Source organism: Panicum virgatum, chromosome 9K (genome assembly GCF_016808335.1).
Source record: "Panicum virgatum strain AP13 chromosome 9K, P.virgatum_v5, whole genome shotgun sequence".
Taxonomy (NCBI): Eukaryota; Viridiplantae; Streptophyta; class Magnoliopsida; order Poales; family Poaceae; genus Panicum; species Panicum virgatum.
Window position 1 is genome coordinate 1,344,429 of NC_053144.1, and position 19,714 is coordinate 1,364,142.

The 19,714-nt window shown below is 50.2% G+C and overlaps 1 protein-coding gene across 1 annotated transcript; it reads left to right on the plus strand.

Annotated features, from left to right (window-relative positions):
* The first annotated feature begins 8,094 nt into the window (after positions 1-8,094).
* On the plus strand, positions 8,095-17,869 carry LOC120648941 (verprolin-like). The gene is made up of 2 exons (XM_039925566.1): positions 8,095-8,193; positions 17,279-17,869. Exons 1-2 carry the CDS (start codon positions 8,095-8,097, stop codon positions 17,747-17,749), a joined length of 570 nt encoding a protein of 189 aa, XP_039781500.1. The 3' UTR covers positions 17,750-17,869.
* Positions 17,870-19,714: the final 1,845 nt, after the last annotated feature.

A 19,714-nucleotide genomic window follows, 5' to 3' on the forward strand; every position in this document is an offset into this window, starting at 1 on the left:
TCCAGCACGGAGTCGAACTCCGGCTGCAGCGACGGCTTGGCCCTCCAGGATGCTTTGTCGGAGGCGGGCCCCGCGATCGACAGGGCAAGGCGCTCGTTGGCTTCGGTGGTGGCGATCACCCAATCCCTGCGCCACTCCTCCCACCTTCCGCCAGCAAGGCCGGGAATGTAAGGAGTCGGCAGGTCGCTCCTTATCTGGAAGTAGTACCCTCCCACTTCGTCCCTGCTCCTTCCGGACCTCACCAGAATGAAGAAGTAGCGGAAGAGGATGACGCAGGGCCGAACTCCTACGAACATCTCGCATAGGTGCACGAAGATGGACATCAGGAGGAGGGAGTGCGGCGTCAGATGCTGAAGTTGGAGGCCGAAGTCTTCCAGCAGCAGCAGCAAGAATGAAGAAATCGGCAGTCCCACGCCGGCGGAGACATGCGAGGTGAATAGCACGAACTCCCCGGCGCGGAGGTTGCCAAGGGGAACCGAGCCTGCTCGCACCCCCCAGCCGGTCTCCTGAGCACTCCACCCAAGCAGGCGACGCACTGTGTTCAGCTCACCCTCAGTCTGGAAGCGACGGGGATGAACGAGGGATGCCATCTCTTGGTGGGTGAGGAAGGAGCCTGTGTAAGGGGGAGAGAAGGGCGAGGAAAGCTCAGAGGCAAAGGGGCGCAAAGGCTGGAGGAAGAAGACGAATGCGGGAAAGCAACCGTGGAATGCGGTATGCCCCGTTATAAAGCCTGACTCAACCGGCGCGCCCCGGAACCGTCGCCGGGACTCAAGCGACGCCCGCACCCGGAGTTGGCCGCCCAGTCCATGACGTGGGGGCCCAGGCCCACATGTCAGGGAGGGTGGGTAATCAACGAGGGTGCGAGAAGACGGGATCCGAACCGTCGCCTGCGCGCGTGAAGCAAGGCGAAAGCCGAGCTGACGTGCGCGCATTAATCGCAGGCGTGGCCGAGCTTTTCGGGAGCTGCGCCGGTGGTAAATGACCTGTTTACTCCGGCCGCAGCAATGCCGAACGTCGCGCGTGTGACTAGGTGAACCATTGATCGTGGGGCCCGTAGTCAGTAATCCGTTGCGACGTGATGAAGCAGCAACCAACCCAATGGGCGGTCAAAGCCGGTCAAGACCCCTGCGGAAAGGAGCTTCAAGCTATACAGAGCCAAATCGATGAAGTGGCCCCACCTGTGGGTTTGTACCTCTCCCAAGGTGGGCCCGGGGGCCACTGTCGGTACCCTGTAACAGGGATACCCACTCTTACTGCAGCAAGGCAGGACCCGCGTAGTTACCCGTAGCTGCGCGGGAAAGATGGAGTAGCCAGGCCCCACAGGCCAGGTTTTTCCCTCACCAGGCCAACGGCCCCGGACCGTTCCCCGCCTGAGGATGGGTCCGGTGACGCCACGTGTCTACACAAAAGGGAAGCTCCGAGCTGTCCGCCGGGGCCTCGGACCCCCAGAGGGGTCCGGAACCTCCTGCGCCCGTCCGGACTCCCCTCGCCGTGTAGGGGTCCGGAGCCGCCACGTGTCCCGGAGACGTGGGGTTGTGCGCGAGTCTTCCGCAGGAAGACTCGCCCACCTACCGCATTTAATGCGATGGACAAGGCGTGCTCTGCCACCGCGGTACACAAGACAGCCTTTTGTCAGGCCCCGCTGCGCGCCGCGTATTACCAAGGAGCACAGTGGAGCCGCCTGGGCCGCGCCCACGCAGAGCCTATCTGCCGCATTAAATGGATACGACGGCCCGGCACTTTTCCATCATGCCGCCTACGCCGCACCCTACACAGCCGCTCAGCTACGTAGCAAGCGATGCTACTAGCTGCGTCGCGCTCCGTCTCGACAAGACAGCGCCAAGACATGATGGACGGAGGGCTCCGGGAGCAGGCGAGCGAATCCAAGAGAGAGATCTCCTTCGCCTGCAACGCCATAATGTATGAACACCTCGTTATTTTATATCGCATCGTTGGGCCCACCCGTCGGGGATCCAACAGTCGTGTACGCGCCCCCTTGAGATATAAAAGGGAGGAGCCCGCTGTGCACAGGACAATGGACACAATCCAGACAGGCAAAAACTCTCGCACCTTCTCACTCTCGTGGAAGGCAATACAGCACACAGTGGACGTAGGGTATTACGCTCCGGCGGCCCGAACCACTCTAAATCCCGTTGTGTTCATCGAGTTCTTGAGGAAGATTGATCTAAGACTAGCTAACCCCCGAGTACACACCCTCTGGGCTAGGGCGGGTGCCTTCCGCCACCCGGCTGTGGTTTGCAGCACCACGACAAAATCGTAGATCTATTTTTGAGAATACCTTAGCTCCAGCTAGTTGATCAAAAAGAATATCAATACGAGGAAGTGGATATTTATTTTTGATGGTGACTGCGTTCAGAGGTCGGTAATCCACACATAGCCTCAGCCTGTGATCTTTCTTCTTTACAAACAGAGCCGGACAACCCCAAGGTGAGGTGCTCGGTCGAATAAAACCTTTATCTAGCAACTATTGCAACTGGACTTTTAATTCAGCTAACTCACTTGGAGTCATTCTATATGGCCTTCGAGATATGGGCGCTGTGCCAGGCTATAACTCAATGACAAACTTAATATCCCGATCGGGAGGCATACCTGGCAAGTCCTCCGGAAACACATCGGGGTATTCACAAACCACCGGAATTACTTCTAGAATTTTCCCCTCAAGATGGTATATAACTGTGGTTGGAATTTCGCGCTGGGAAAGATGAATATCCATAGAACCATACGTGGAAGAGTTGAACTGAAGGATACGAGAAGAGGTATTGATGATAACGCCATGCTTCTTCATCCAATTCATTCCAAGTATGACATATATCCCTTGACTTGGAAGGACAATGGGAGTGAGCGGAAAATTTTTCCTACCCAAGTTAAGGGGAACATTTCGAACTACTTGGCCAGCATTTAACCGGGTGCCAGGTGTCTGAATAACATAGGGTCTCTCTAGGCATGTTACTTGTAAGTGAAGTCGTGCCACACATGCTTCACTGATAAAGGTATGGGATGCTCCCGAATCAAATAACACAGTAACAGGGTAGTGATTAACGGAGAACATACCCGCCATCACTTGGGTGCCCTCCGGAACTTCCTCCAGAGTAGTGTAGTTCACGCGACCAGTCTTGGCAGGTACAATCTTCTTTTTCTGATCTTTCTGGCTGGAACCTTGACTCAGTGCAGGAGTCTTGTAATTATTCTGCCGAGGTGGCAGACGGCAGTCACGTGCAAAGCGCCCCAGGTTACCACAATTATAACATGGGTAGTTGTTGGGGGGCATGGAGCTTGTAGCATTAGAGGCCTTTGCTGCTGTGTCGGGAAACGGGGTGCCCACTGCTGCTGTTGCTGTGGTGGTCTAGCTACCCAACGACCTTGCTGTGGAGGACGGCTTGAAGCATGCTGATTCCCTGTCTGAACTAGCTTGTACCTCTGGGGTGCATTGCTAGAGGATCCAGCATGTGCCTTTCTCTTCTTATCAGCTTTGTGCGCCAACGTGGCATCTTCCTGCATGATGGCCTTATTAACCAGATCGTTTAAGTTGTTGCACGTGGTGAGAGCTAGCTTGTCCTGAAGCTTTGTGCTAAGTCCCCTCCTAAAGCAATCCTGCTTCTTCTCATCAGTATCCACATGAAAATCGCCATACTGGGATAACTGATTGAAAGTCTGAGCATACTGGAGAACAGTGTTGTTCCCTTGCTTCAGGGCTAGGAACTCTGCCATCTTCCTCCTCATCAAACTTGTAGGGATGTGGTGGGCTTTAAAAGCTGCCACAAACTCATCCCAGGTGAGACGCGTATTGGCGGGAAGTAGAGCCTTGTGATTGACCCACCATATTTTTGCAAGTCATCTTAGCTGTTACGCTGCAAAGGCGGCTTTGTCCATTTCTGCGCAATGGAGGATGCTGAACTTATCCTCAATGGTGCGAATCCAGGCATCTGCCTCAAGAGGATCATCTGCCTTATGGAACAGAGGAGGCTGGGTGGCCAAAAAACCGACGTAGTCAGTTTCTGCTGGTGGTGGCGGGGGAACGTGTCGACCTCTGCCAACATTTGCTTGGGCTTGCACCAGTTGCCTTATCAACTCAGTCTGCTCGTTGCGGTCCGCGATAAGAGCCGCAACAGCTTGAGCCAAAGATGGAGGTTGTTGGGGCAGTGCTTCGTGATTCTCATTGTTATGGTTATCGCCCATCTGCAAAATAATCATTCCCCTGGTTAGCCATTTCGCTATCAGGACTAATCCATGCAATTAAAGAATGTGCATATATAATATGAACACACGGCATGAATCATTTCCCCCGTGATATGGTTCACCAAGGAAAGATAAACTAACTTGCTTCGGTTGAAACTGCCTCAACAAGATTTCAATTACGAAGACAAACAAAACACAGCTCATAGGTGAAATTTCACACTACCGGCATTAATGAACCAAGGCAGCAACTAGGAAGATCATTAACAGAGGCAATTTACATTATGCAGCCACGCTGCTTGAGCTAGTTCAGGGTTCATTACATTACCACAACTCTTCTGCGAAAACAAACTAACATTAGGGAAGGTTCACAAACGACCGAACAACACACTACTATGAAAGGAGGGGTCTTGCACGACCCGGCTACACACCTCACTAGCAAAGGGTTATCCTACATGACTCGAACTACCGAGCCACAAAAGAATTCTCAACCCAAGGTTAGCCTAGAGCACTATGTTGGTCATCCTACCCAACTATCCTATGGTTAGGCTACACTGCAAGGGGAGAATCAACGCCATCCAGCTACGTCCTCACGGAGTCCCAGGTCCCGACTCGACTCCAGACACTCCCTCGATCTCCTCAGGGTCCTCTTCTTCTGGCTCCTCCTCGGCTGCCTCGGCCTCCATGTCTGATGTTGCCTGCACCTGAGCCTGGACGTCCTCCATCCACTCCTGGGCCTATTGAAGCTGCCCCTCAAGATGCTGCACCATCTGAGTCCTGTTCTCCAACTCCTCCTGCAACTCCTGAATCCTTATCTTTCTCGCTCTGGACTTGGCCTTCAAGGTCTTGATCTTGTCTTGGGTACCAATCATGTGCTGCTCATGGAGGTGAGCCTCTTGAGCCTTGCTCCTGCATATCGCATTTTCCTCGCGAAGCTGCTCATACATGTTGACCAAAACTGAGGAGTAGCTGAACGAGAGGGCTGTCCTGACGTTGTAATCGGGCATCATGTAGTTCATGTTGCGATTCACCCGATCTGCATAGGCCTGAGTGGTCTCATCCTTCAAGGGAAACACACTGTAGGGAGCATCTATCACCTCTGCATTATGCTTCTCCGAGAACTCCTCAATGGCCTTCCTAGCAGCAATCTCCCAGGAGTCTGCCAGCTTCCTTCCATACACTGTGAGCTGCCACGAGTCCCATTCCAAGTGAGCGGGGCAAGCTGGAATCTTCATGATCATCTGACAGTGCTCGGTGCCCAGCAAGCTAGACTCATGTCCTGAGTACTGTGGGGGCTCAGTGTAGTCAAACGCCCTGAGCATCTGCCACAGCAGACGAGGAAAGTGGCCGGTGTGGAGGGCATTGGAGTGCGCCCAACCCTCAGCGTCCACGATCACGTGCGTGAAGCTAGCCATCTGTAAGAACACATAGCGCTAACGTAAGCCACAAATTTTTAAAAGAACAAAATAAAACTGGGCAACGCAACATAAATAAATTTTTGAAGAACGCATAGTAAACATAGCGGTCCAAATAATTTTTTTTAAGAAGCGCAACCGAAAGCAACAAAACGATCAACAACTCAGGTATGCAAGATGCAAGATGCATGCACGTTCTAGCGTTTTCTCACCCAAACAAATACCAAAATATGGTATACGAGGACAATCGGTGGCACATTTACGTACTCTCCCTATATATATAGACTAGTCGTTCCTACGATCAAGGATTTCATAACGCGCTTAACGTTGTTAGTTTCCTGCAGAAGAACACAGAGTATATAACACTTCTGGACCCTTCGTGCCAGCACTCACGAACGGACCCCATGTGTCCTACGCCACACGGGTAACGCATATGCAGTTTCCCACATATTCACACATACATTACCATCCACTATAGAAATGGCACCCAGACGTTCGACGCTGAATGAGCAGCGCTGCATACGTCATAACAATGTATTCACTTCCCGTACACTCGCCTTATGGGACATCCAAGGGTAGACGTGTCCCAAGGGTCACGGTCATGGCCAACCGCATGACAGGTTTACATCTCGTAACATTGCCTTACGAAATGGCCGTGATCACAATCACACGGTAGGAAATCCGCACTCCATATCAGGCGGCAGATAGCGATAGGCTCGTTTGAATTGAGCATTATCACCTCCTCGTATGCTCATCATACGGGACCCGCGCACATATAAAACACGTGGGCTATTCTAAAGGACTACCAAGAATGCTTACCTTGCTTACCTTAGCGGAGGTGCGTCGTTACCGAAATAAGGTTTAACAAAAAGTAAAAGCTGGAAGTGCTGGAATAAAATAGATACTTAGATGCCACCTAACTTAAGTAACATACATTAGGGCATACGAACTATCTATTCTATTCCATAGCGCATCTAGCGTCAACTTTTCGAAAAACCCGAAATCGTTGCAAGGTAAGAGTTACTTAACGTAATTAAGCACGCCAGTAATCACCCCAGTGCAATTTGGAGCTCTGATGCCAGCTGTAGCAGCAGCACCCAATTAAACCGGCTTAAGTGCGCTAACCATCATCTTAATACTTAATCAAGTTACTGTGCACTTAAAACGGTGTAATCTGACAGGCTGTCGGGTAAATCCCGATTAAACTACTGTACTCCAGGATCACAATTGCATTAGTAGACCCATACGAAGACGAGCACAGGTGATACCAGCATACAGAAATCTTCAAATTAATTTACAACACAGGTTTTACATAAAAGGTTTAAATACAAAAGACAGAGTTCAAAAGCACAGCGAAAGTTTAAAAACCGAGTTCGAAATACAATACGATATCCACGACGACGATACAAGGCAAGGTCCACATCCTGCCCACCGATGTGACGCCAACCTACTCGTTCTTCACGGGGAAGACGGGGCCCACTCGACGGTCCAACCTGGAGGAAGCGGTTGTCCAATCCAGGACGCACACATGCATGAAACAATTAACTAACAACATTTATTAACAATCGAGAGTATTCATTTTAACTCTAGAAAAGAAATCAAACTGCAATAGATCTACACACATGCACATAGACCATGCATCTGAAAATTTTCCAGTGGATTACACATGCAAGGAGTAAGCCACTGTAAATTTTTCCTAATTTTTAGAGCAACGGAACAACCGGTATTAATTAAACTAGCTTAAATGCAAAATTAATTTTCATCAGGGGCAAAAGTGACATAATTCATGCTTGAGCATTTTTACGATTTTTCTGTGAATTTCTATGCAATTATGAAATTTTCAGCCGAAATAAAGAAACAAAATTTTAAAACATTAAAAAAGGGGAGGGGCTGACAGCCAGGCCCCACACATCGGTGGGAGCCCGGCTCCCAACCACCCCTCTGCCACCCCTGTTTCGCCCGGTCGCGCAGGCCAGGCGGCCCGCGGCGGCGCGGCACTGGCCTCCGCCAGTGCCGGCCGGCCGGCGACGGCGGCTGGTCGAGCCGCGGCCGGGGTGCGGGGCGGGCATGGCCGAGCGGGGCGCACATGGCGCGGCCCAGAGGCGCGTGTGGCACGGCCCAGAGGCACGCGCTCAAGGCGGCCTACGGCGGCGCCATGGCTAGGGCGGCGGCGCGCGGCGTTTCCCCGCCGGTGAGGTCGGACCGGCGGCACGGCGGGGCGGGTGGCGGCCAGGGGACCCAGGCGGCCGTGCGGCTCGCGGCGGCGGCCCGCGAGCGCGCGCAGGGGAGCCCCGCGGTGTGAGCCGGCGGTGGCACGCGGCGGCGACGGTGGCGCAGTGGCGTTCCGACGCCGGCGGCCACGGAATCGAGTGGGGAAGGGGTCGGGAAGTAGGAGTAGGTCGCGTGGGTGCTCACCGTGCTCTCGATTCGGGCAGAGGAGGGCCGGAAGAGGGAGCTCGACGGAGAGGGGCGGAGCTCGGCGGGGATGGCGATGGCGGCCGGCGCTCTGGAGGTCGATTCGGCCGGGGAGCGGCTCAACTCGAGGTCGGGCGGTGCTGTAGTGGTGCGGGGTGAGGTGGAGGAGGTTGGGGCGCGCGGAATCGAACTGCGGCGGCGAGGGTTGGCCGGCGCGAGGTCCAGCGGCGGCACTGCACGGACTCGGCTCCGCTCGCGATGCGAGAAAGGGGAAAGGCGAAGCGAAACCGGAGACGGCACCGGAATGATAAGCACGGCTCGCTTGTCGGTCGCTCATCGCGACGGCCGACGCGTGGAGAGCTCGCCGGCGGCCACAGCGGCGGTATGGCGTCGGGGCGGCACTGGAGAAGCACTGGAGAGCACAGTGATCGCATTTAAAGATTTTGACTCGATTTAGGTTAACTGAAACTCAAAATTTCATGTAGCAACTTGAAATTTGGCCAAAAGAAAAGTTGTAGATCTACAACTTTCGTTTTGGGCGAAAATTGATTTGAAGCTCGGATCACTGAGAAAAACAGGGTCGAGCGTAGCTAAGTCGAACGTTACTATGCGAACTCGATTAGCGCTAATGACAAACTTTAGTCCATGATTAGCGAGTTAACTCATGATTAGCGAGCACAATTAACACAGGGGTGTTACACTACCCCTCAGATCTACCTATCAAGCAAGAACACAAGAACATTCGAGGATTTAGAGTGGTTCGGGCCGCCGGAGCATAATACCCTACGTCCACTGTGCGTTGTATTGCTCTTGTCACTGTGGATGAGTCTATCCTCTGCCCCCAAGTCCTTTCTTCGACTTGAGTTCTTCTCTAACGGGTGTCTCCCCTTTTATAGCGTAAGGAGGACGCGTACACAGGTGTTGGACCCCGACATGTGGGCCCAACAAGAATGTATAGTATACAACCAAAAAGACATTAACAGTGCTTCAATGGTTGAGAATCTCTTCCCGGATACGGTTCATCGCACGGTAGACTTTCTGACCAAAGGGAGTCTTCACTTGTCCCATCGGCGAGGCGCCCATTGAGACAGTGTAGGTTGCGGCGTAGACTGTTGGGTCTACCGCGCAGGTGTTATGGTACTCCGTCGCCGAGCTGTCGTGTCTAACTGGCGTAGCAGACTGACGTGCGTGGCACCAGCGGCTGTACTGTGCGCCTTGGTAACGCGCGATCAACAGTACAGCCTGGCAAAAGTCTCCTCGGGCTCTGCTATGGCAGAGCGCACTTAACGTCTCCCGCATTTAATACGGTAGGTGGGCGAGTCTTCCCGAGGAAGCTTGGTGGCCGCGCGCGTGTCTGCGCCTGCAGACACGTGGCGGCTCCGGACCCCCCCAGGCGGGGTTTCTATTCCCTCCCTGATGAGGGGTCCGGATAGTATATGGGGGTCCGGGACCTCGTGGGAGGTCCGGGGCCCCCGGCTGTTTGGCTGGGCACTCCCTTCTCCAGGACACGTGGTGACACCGGACCTGTCCCCGAGCGGGAAGCGGGTCCAGGACTGTCGGTCCGGTGAGATGGGGTCGGACCCCAGGGGTCCGGCTGCTCAGCTCCTTAGGACGTAGTTACGGATAACTACGCGAGTCTTGACATAGCAAGAGGGGTACCCTAGTCCAGAGGTACCGACAAGTATGCATGGTGCCTGACCGTAATAAGTGTTTTGTCATGTTCAGATGGGCGTGGATAGTTGAGGGATCACCTGAACCTGTCTGACTGAAGCTAGCATGTTTATTTCTCATTACATTTTGTGTTGTTGATGAATTTCACTAGTCGCTCTGTTTTGTGGATGCTCACCTGCATGGCAAGAGCCTGACGTCAGTGCTGAACTGCTGGCCATTTGCTAGGTTATTAGTGGGGGATCTCGCATGGCTCAGTTTACCGATCCTGGTCTACTAGATATGTTTTTTTTTTGGAACTTAGCTTCTTCATTGATTAAGTAGCGTCGCTACAATCATTTAGCAGGCAGGGCTGCAAGAAGCTAGGGGGTTGCTCAACCCAAACTAAAGCTGAACTAGAATTACAAGCATTTCTAGCGCATAAATGAGCAGCTGCATTGGCCGTCCTTCTCACACGAACAATCACGAAAGAGGTAACGTCGACGATAGCTCCTGAACATCACGAAGGGACCTGCCGTTTCCGCGTGATCGCCAGAGAGACACCACCTCCTCATAATCGGTCTCTGCAATCACTCGGTCCAAAGTCCCTTGAGGTATTAACCGGATTCCATCCCTTAATTAGTGCTTCAGCTTCTGTCATCAAGGCGGAAGCGACCGAGTTCATGTTGCTAATTCATTACAGGGGACAAGTATGAGCCAGACTCTGCCAAGAGGAGGAAGAAGAATTAAAGTGGCGAACGGAGAAGAAGCTGAAGTTGAAGCCATAACATATTTTTATTTAGAATTACATAATGGCTTTGTACTTCATTTGAAAGATGTTCTTCATGTACCTTCGCTACAAAGAAACTTAATTAGTATGTCTAAGTTGGATGATGATTTGATTACTTGTCATTTTGGAGATGGCAAGTGTGAGATACACTTTAATAAAGAATGTGTTGGTCTTGCCTTCCGACAAGACAAGTTGTACTTACTTTCATTATCTAAGAATGTTAATGTTGTAAATTCTAAGAATGAGAATTCCTCCTCATGCGGGAATGGCACTAAGAAACGTAAAAGAATTGATGCAATCTCATCGAAATTATGGCACTGTCGATTAGGCCATATTTCGAGGGGGAGAATAGAGCGCTTAGTAAAAGCATCAATTCTTCCATCATTAGAATTTTTAGATTTAGAACAATGTATCGATTGCATTAAAGGAAAATACGTCAAGAACATAAAGAAAGGAGCCAAACGAAGTGAGGGAATTTTAGAAATAATCCACACAGATATTTGTGGATCGTTCCCTGTCACTACTGTAGATGGCTATGATTCATTCATAACATTTACAGATGATTATTCGCGTTATGGCTATATTTATCCAATCAAAGAACAATCAGAAGCGTTGGATAAATTTAAGATATTTAAAGCAGAAGTAGAAAATCAACATGATTTAAAGATCAAGATTGTCAGATCCGATCGTGGGGGAGAATACTATGCTCGGCATACCCCGTATGGCCAAATTCCTGGACCTTTTGCAAGTTTCCTACAGGAAAATGGCATAGTTGCCCAGTATTCCACACCGGGCGAGCCTCAGCAGAACGGAGTAGCAGAAAGAAGAAACCGTACTCTTATGGATATGGTAAGAAGCATGATGAGCCACTCCACGCTACCAATTAACTTGTGGATGGAGGCGTTAAAAACCACTATCTACATACTTAATCGCGTGCCAAGTAAATTGGTGCCGAAGACACCGTATGAACTGTGGACAGGAAGAGAACCCTCGCTCAATCATTTTCGAGTGTGGGGCTGTCCGGCTGATGCCAAAGTGTTTAATCCAAACATTGGGAAACTAGATCCCAAGACAGTCAGTTGCCATTTTATTGGCTATCCAGAAAAATCGAAAGGGTATCATTTTTACTGCCCTGACAGACATACGAAATTCGTAGAAACAAGACATGCTGCCTTTCTAAAAGATCAGATGATCAGGGGGAGCATGGTAGCCAGAAAAATTGATCTTGAGGAAAAACGGGTATTCGTCCCTACTCCGATGACTCAAGAACCTTATTTCTGCTTACCTATGGCTGTGGCACCAGCAGTACAGAGCACTGCATTGCCAATGCCTGTTGTTAGTTCTCCTAACGTGGCAGCGAATGAGAATGAGGATTTCATTCCTCATGCTCAACCAGAACCCGTTGTCACGGATGAGGGGGAGCAACAGCAACCTCCTGTACCAGAAATACCAGTTGCAGTGGCCCCACAAAGGCCACAAAGAACTAGAAAATCTGCTATTTCTGACGATTACGAAGTTTATAATAGCGAAGAAATACAAATTGAGGGTGATCCCACCTCATTTGAAGAAGCCATGAAAAGCACAAATTCATCCAAGTGGTTTGCAGCCATGGAAGATGAAATAAAATCAATGAGTACCAATAAAGTTTGGGACATAGAAGAAATTCCCAAAGGAGCCAAAACAGTAGGCTGCAAGTGGGTCTACAAAACGAAGTGTGACTCCAAAGGGAATATAGAAAGATATAAGGCGCGACTCGTGGCAAAAGGCTTCACACATAGAAAAGGAATAGATTATAATGAGACATTTTCTTCGGTCTCATGTAAAGACTTTTTCAGAATAATAATGGCCTTAGTGACTCATTATGACCTAGAATTGCATCAGATGGATGTGAAGACGGCATTCCTAAATGGGGATCTATATGAAGACGTCTACATGGCACAACCGAAAGGTTTTATTGTGGAAGGCCAAGAAAATTTAGGGTGCCACCTAAAGAAATCAATTTATGGCTTGAAGTAAGCCTCAAGGTAGTGGTACTTGAAATTTGATGAAACAATCAGAAAGTTTGGATTTAAAGAAAATAAAAGAGGACAATTGCATCTATGCAAAATTTAAGAATGGGAGATTTATCTTCCTTATCCTGTATGTGGATGACATCCTGCTGGCTAGCAGTGATGTTAATCTACTACTGGAGACAAAGAAATTTTTGTCCTCGAATTTTGATATGAAGTATCTTGGTGAAACTTCATTCGTTTTAGGAATTGAAATTCATCTAGATAGAAGAAAAGGGGTATTAGAATTGTCACAGAAAGCATACCTAGAAAAAAGTATTAAAGAAATACGATATGCATACGAGCAAGCCCACACCTGCTCCAATAGTCAAGGGCGACAGTTTCGGGAAACATCAGTGTCCCAAGAATCGTATGAGCTCGAGCAAATGAAGGCAGTGCCTTATGCTTCAGCTGTCGGAAGCTTACAGTATGCACAAGTGTGCACTCGCCCTGACTTAAATTTTGTTGCCGGGGGTACTTGGCAGATGCCAAAGTAATCCAGGTATAGAGCACTGGAAGATGGTAAAGAAGGCTTTACGCTATGTGAGGGGCACTACTAGCCTCATGCTAACATACAAAAAATCAGAATTTCTAGAAATAGAAGGATATTCAGATTCAGACTTTGCAGGAGATGTAGATGACAGAAAATCCACGTCTGGATACATCTTCACTCTTGCAAAAGGAGCAATATTGTGGAAGAGATCTAAACAGTCAGTTACAGCAGCTTCTATGATGTATGTAGAATTTGTAGCATGTTACGAGGCCTCCGGGCAGGTCACATGGCTTAAGAAATTCGTACCCGGTTTAAGAGTGGTCGACAGCATAGAAAAACCGCTGAAGTTATACTGCGATAATGAACCAGCAGTATTTTACGCTCAGAACAACAAGTCGAGTGGTGCTACCAAACACATCGACATAAAATTTTATGTTGTTAAGGGGCAAGTCTAGGATGAATCAATTTGTTTAGAACATATCAGAACAGACAAGATGTTAGCGGATCCGCTTACAAAAGGCCTATCATCTAGTGTGTTCATAGAACACTTAGCCGACATGGGTTTAAGGGAAAGCCTATGATTCCTGGACGAAGAGTGGCCCAAAGAAAAAAAGTTTGTTTCAGACCAGAGAGGTGATTGTGGCTGTTAATCTGACAGTAATAATTGTCATGACGAGGCACGCCCTATACACTGATCTGTGATGGAATGATTCAGATGAAGAACAAGAATAAGAAACAAGAAGAGATCAAGGGAGATAATGTTGGGATTGATCTCGCGACTCGGCCCAAAGGCCGAGTCGGACTCCCTCACCGTGCCCTGATCGGGGGCGCCCAGCCCGTCTGGCTGGTGGGCTCCCGTCGCCCGCGCTATAAAGAACGGGAGGGGTGCTGGGGCTCGCACTACGAGGTTCGCCGCCACAAACCCCTCCCACAGAAACCCTACCGATCTAGGGAAGTGCGAGGCCGACAGGAAGCTCCACCGTCGCTACCACGTCGCTCCCTTCCTCGACTCCTGTCGTCGGCCAGTGCTGGTGGAGGCCCGAAGAGCGTCGCGACCTGCACCGCCCATCGCCGCTGCCGGATCCGCTCTCCGCCGACTCCGACTTCCTCGCCTCCATCCTCGACTCCATCGACGCCATGGCGCCTGTAGCCACCAGCTCATCCGCCCCACCGCCGACCGACGGTCTGCACTCTCCCTACTCCCTATTCCTTTTTGTACTAGTCTAGGGCCATGAACTCTTGTATCTCGCACTAGAACCATGTATCCAAGTACTCGATCTATGCCTAGACATCGATCCAGTGAAGAATCCTTGTGAACAGAATCTAACAGATCCAAGAGAGAGGATCATGGTCCCACAACCCGGCATAAAGTGAGATGACGCAATCAAGGAATATGGACGACGGCCGGAGCACATCCATCGGTGGCGGACATTCAAACAATAAATATCTTGAGCACCATTAAGGGAGGGATTGACTGAAGGATCTTGTAAGTCACTTGGTGATGAACTGGTAAGGTGCCTCCACAACGACGCCTGTGCGGCTGTCATCAAAGGGAGGAAAGCGCTGCGACGACGCCTCCAAGAAGGTGAACGACGCCGGAGGGCGTCGCCATCGTCGGTCTGACAAATCGAGCTTAGCTTCCGCCATGAGCTCTCCGAATCCCTGTAGCCGCATGAACCAAAGCACAAAGACCATCCTCACCTCCATGAAACCCGAGCATTCGAACTCCACCGACAGGCATGGTGAGATTTAGCAGAGCCAAGCTGATGCCTCCATGGCCACGCCATGCTGCTTGAGCCATAGGCGGCTCGCACGAGCAGCAAGTAGTAGTGACTAGTGGCCACACTTTGCTGCTTGAGCCCTTGGCAGCTCGCACGAGCAGCAAGGTGCAGTGGGGAGGAACGACTCAAACCTGGCTCTGCATGGTGGAAGAAGCTGGGGCAACCAGCTGAGCAGTTCCCGTTGCAGACGTCCGCCATAGTGCCGGCACTGTGCTGCTTGAGCCCTTGACGGCTCGAGCGAGCAGCAAGGCACCACACCATGGCTTGCAACCGTAGAAGCTCCAACCCGGCAACAGCGCCATCTCCGCGCAGCTGGGAGGCCTCGAGCCCCGGGGGCACCAGCTACGGTAGGGGAAGGACCGGATCCGTCCCTAGGGACTCTGGGCCTCGGCAGGCAGCCATGCTCACGAACGCTGTTGTAGTACCAAGTTTAAAGGGGAAGAAAGGAGAACGGAAGAAGGGAGTAGCAGGGAGGGAGGAGATTGCAGCGGGGGCCTGCTTCGGCGCCGCCATGGGCCGCCGCCGCCGCGCTGGCCGGCGGCGGCGGCCGAAGATGTCCGGTGAGGTCTGGCGATGGCGGTGGACTCACCCTCCGGTCGCTCGGGAGCGGCGCGGAGGGAGCGACCCTATAGTCAGAGAAGGGATTTACCCTCAACTTTCCTTTTGTTTTCAGCTCCTCTGCTATGTATTATATTAAGAAGAAAGAGTTTGAATTTGAAGAATAATAACACGTAGTGGAACGCTTGCACTCACAATGCTAGACTAGGAAAACGCAAAGTTCCGCATGGTGGAAACATCAGTTGGAGTTGGGGTTGCTTGCAAGTTGCAACCTTAGTTTAAGAGTACATTTTCAAATGCAGTAACGCACAAAGTCTAGAAACTCTTCCAACAGACTACCACCCAGAGCCCGGCGACCCTAGCACCTGCCCGGGCTTCTCCCTAATTAGTGAAAGTGCTTTTTACGTGCGGAAAATTCACCAGTAAAAAAGAATTGACCATTTGCAAAGACACACAGTATACCTGAAGAAAAGAGTGGCCTCTAGATGTTTATGATTTTTCAAAGATTTAGACTAAATAAAATATAAAAGAAAACAAGGAAAACCATAACTACCAGGGACCTCCCTGCCAGGGAGGTCACGTATCCGATATTGTGAGTCTGAAGAGTCGAGTCGAACGATTTCATTATCTTGATAGGAAACACGGGTTCGGTCCAAAGTTTATAGTGCGGGAGCCCAGTTTGCATGCAGTTGGATGTAGTATTCACTGTCGAACCAGACAAATCTAGCACTGCATTGCACGCTGCATGATCTTCTGAATCCCCACTGCGAATCTGTTGGCGTGTTCTTCCCCCTCAGCGCGGCGTGTTCTTCCCCCTCAGCGCGGATCGTTTGTTTGCCACGAAGCTCCAAGCCTCCAATCAATCAGAGATTTGGCGGCTTGATCTCTGCAAAAATAAATAAGGTCATGTTTAGATCACACCCCATAAACTACGTAAACATAAAAAAAACGTCACATCGAATGTTTCAACACATACATTGAGTGCTAAATGAAGTCTATTTACAAAACTTTTTGCATGGATGGACTGTAAATCGCGAGACGAATATAATGAGCCTACTTAATCCATGATATGCAACAGTGATGCTACAGTAACCATCCACTAATTATTAATTAATTATAAATTAATTAGCATCATTAGATTCGTCTCGCGATTTACAACTCATCTGTGCAAAAAGTTTTATAAATAGACTTCATTTAGTACTTCAAATTTACAAAATTCTAATAAAAAATATTTGCGCGTGGAACTAAACACGACCCAAATAAAAACACCAACTCCGGGCCCGGCGACCTGCTCAAGAGTCAAGACTCGAAGCTACTCCTATCAACTAGCCGATCGAGCTAGACTGCGAGTGATGGCTACCAAGCGGCACTTGGAGCGCAAGGCAACAACCACGGCAGCACAACTGGACCCACCCCCACAGCTCCGTCCTGGGAGGCTGCACAAACCCAATGAATCAGCGACTGACAGTTTTGTACTTATTTTCATCTGTCCGTATTCAACTTTTGCACTCTGCTCCCTGCACCGTCAGCATCTTGTCACAGACAACCCCAGAAACATGAGGCAGAATCCTCTTTTTTTTTGTGCACGTCTGCTTACACGCGGTTAGGCCGTTTGTGTGGCCGGTGTCCACGTCGGCCGCCGTTGTCAGCTGATTTTATTTGGAATTTTTGGGGTCGTTGCTTGCTTGGCCGCCCAAACATGGAACCAAACAAAAGTGCTCGCCAGTAGCTTTCGTGTTTCGTTTCCGGGGTGGGTGGTTTTGACTGAGCTGTAAACACTAGCTGATGATTATCTTGGATTGTCTAGTATGAATTTGTTGCTTGCAGTCAATAAGTGAAGAAGACAGGGGCCAATTCCGAAAATTTCCTAACTAGTCTTAGTCTACACACGCACGATCCACTGCTACTTATACAGCTCATGTCCGTCGCCTGAATAGTTTAAGGCTCCACTCCAGAGCTCAGACGAGAGAGAGAGAGCAGAGCAGAGAGGTGCTGATGGCGGTGGACGAATCGTTCAAGAGGCCAGGCTCCATCCCCTTCAAGTGGGAGGTGCAGCCGGGCGCCCGGGCATCCCCAAGCAGGAGGCGCCACCAGCCGGCGACAGCACGACGGCCGCGCCGGCGCCGGGGCTCCCTCCGGCGACCCCTAGGCTGGCGCTCCCTCCCGCCGCCCGCGCCACCGAGCTGGCCTCATCCGCGTCGTGCCGACGCAGCTCAACGGTGTCGTCGGTGCCGCTCTCGCCGCCGGAGACGCCGCCGCCGCCGCCGCCGTCGTCGCAGCACCGGCGGGCCATGTCGGCGCGCTTCGCCACGTCGCTGGCGCTGCCCTTCACGCGGCGGCCGCGCCGGGGACGCGCGGCCAAGGACGGCGTCGACTACTGCCTCCTCTACAGCGAGAAGATCGCGTAGAACTACTCTGTGTGTGTGTGGTAATAAAAAAAAATCGTGTACAACATGTATATGCAGTTTGTACTATGAACCAACAATCGAAGAAACTAGTTGACGGATCGTCGTGATCCCCTCTGTTCATCTACACTAGCTACAGTAACCACCACCATCACATCATCCAACAATTCGGATTGAATGCTGATGAGCTCGTATGGGCCGCCATGGCTAGCTTCGCTTTCAAGCCGCGTGGTCGTTTGGCAGCCGGCTGTCGACGACATGACCGCGTTGTGGGGTGGATACGATAGGATGCCCGGCCGGGCCGCCGTTGTGTTCACACCGGCGAACGCGTCGGATCGAGCTCGCCGGGCCTTTTGGCAGAGTCAACCTGACCGTCACTGCCAGGCGCCAGCTCAGAAAAGAAAGAAGAAACAAGTGATGGAATTACTCGGCAGTGTCGCCGCTGAATTGCGTGGGCTGTGTTCAGTTCCCACAAAAACCCCCCACAAAAACATCACATCTCCATCACATTGAAATATTAAATGTAGCAAATGACCCATGCATGAAATACTAAATATAGGTAAATAAAAAAACTAATTGCATAGTTTTAATGTACGTTGCGAGACAATTTTTTTGAGCCTAGTTAGATCATAGTAGGACTATGATCTCACAAACAAACAAAAATTACTAGTGCGCTACAGTGTATTTTGCCCCGCGCTACAGTGCATTTCGGGGAACTAAACACAGCCGACGGCGAGAAGACAAATGCTGCAGAAATTGCCGGCCTTCTCTTTCTGATATCCCGAGGTCAACGACGGCCCGGGCCGACCCAAAGCCAACCTACAGACTGGGCCCTGATGAAAACCTGTAGCCCAAATCTATCGGGCTGCATCGAGAATGGGGGCCTGCACTATGCCGGTGTTCGTGCTCCTCAGACTTGACAAAAGCACACTGCTTCCTCTCCAACAAAAAAAAAAAACTCAAAACAAAAAAGACAAAAGCACACTGCTCTGATGACCATAGCACAAAACACAAAGTTAGTTTTGGCCTTATCACTAGGCACTACTACAGAGACAGAGGTACGTACTATACTGCACAACAGTGATTTTTTTTTCGCGACCGTGTCTGAGCACATTTTTCATTAAGAGAAAAATAGTTACATACACAATTTTAATGCGACCAAGCAACGCTTGACCAACACAAGAGTATGAAGGACTAAAAAACGAGAAATACTGAAGAAAAAAATGCACACACGAACGAAGAAATGCAACAACAACATGAACAATAGCAAAGCAACACGGAAAAGACAACTCGCACTTCCTGCTAGAACCCTACACCCGAACCTATGAGCAGAAATAACAACGTCCATGGTGCAAAGATCAAGGACTTAAGAGAGGCGGCGAAACATCCACCTGAACAACCAACCACGGTGGCAAAGCATCCACCGTCGCGTTACGCAACAGTGATCTAATGATACGCGGTTGGTTGAGTATTACTCTACGCGTAAAGCATAACTGAATTTGACTTATTCAATCTTCGAGCCAAGTCAGCGGGTAGATATGCTGAAAATTAATTAGAGCCAGTGGTTAGACTCACTATATAAAAAATGACTTATAGTGACGTGAACAAAGGTGACATATCGTTGTTATTGTATGTCACCTTTGTTATCTGAGTGACACACAAAGATGATGCACGTCACCTTTTACCTCTTGGTGGCCTCTCTAAAACATTGCCCGACACCTTTGTTATGACATAGGTGACGTGCAATATCAAAGCTCGTCACCTTTGTTATAGGTGACGGGCAATATTAAAACGCGTCACCTATAAGGTTAGTATAGGTGATCGACTTTGATAAGTAAAAGGTGACGGACAACATCAAAGCGCGTCACGTTTGTGATAACATAGGTGACGTGCAACATTAAGGCGCGTCGCCTTTGTGACTTTTATTAATATTTGAACATGCGATTTTTGAATAATTCAAATTGTCTC

What these genes read in the sequence shown, in the direction of transcription:
- LOC120648941 (XM_039925566.1), top strand. Translation starts at nt 8,095, where the DNA reads ATGGCGATGGCGGCCGGCGCTCTGGAGGTCGATTCGGCCGGGGAGCGG. An exon ending in TGCGGGGTGAGGTGGAGGAG is followed by an intron (nt 8,194 to 17,278) that starts GTTGGGGCGCGC and finishes TCGCCTGAATAG; the next exon opens with TTTAAGGCTCCACTCCAGAG.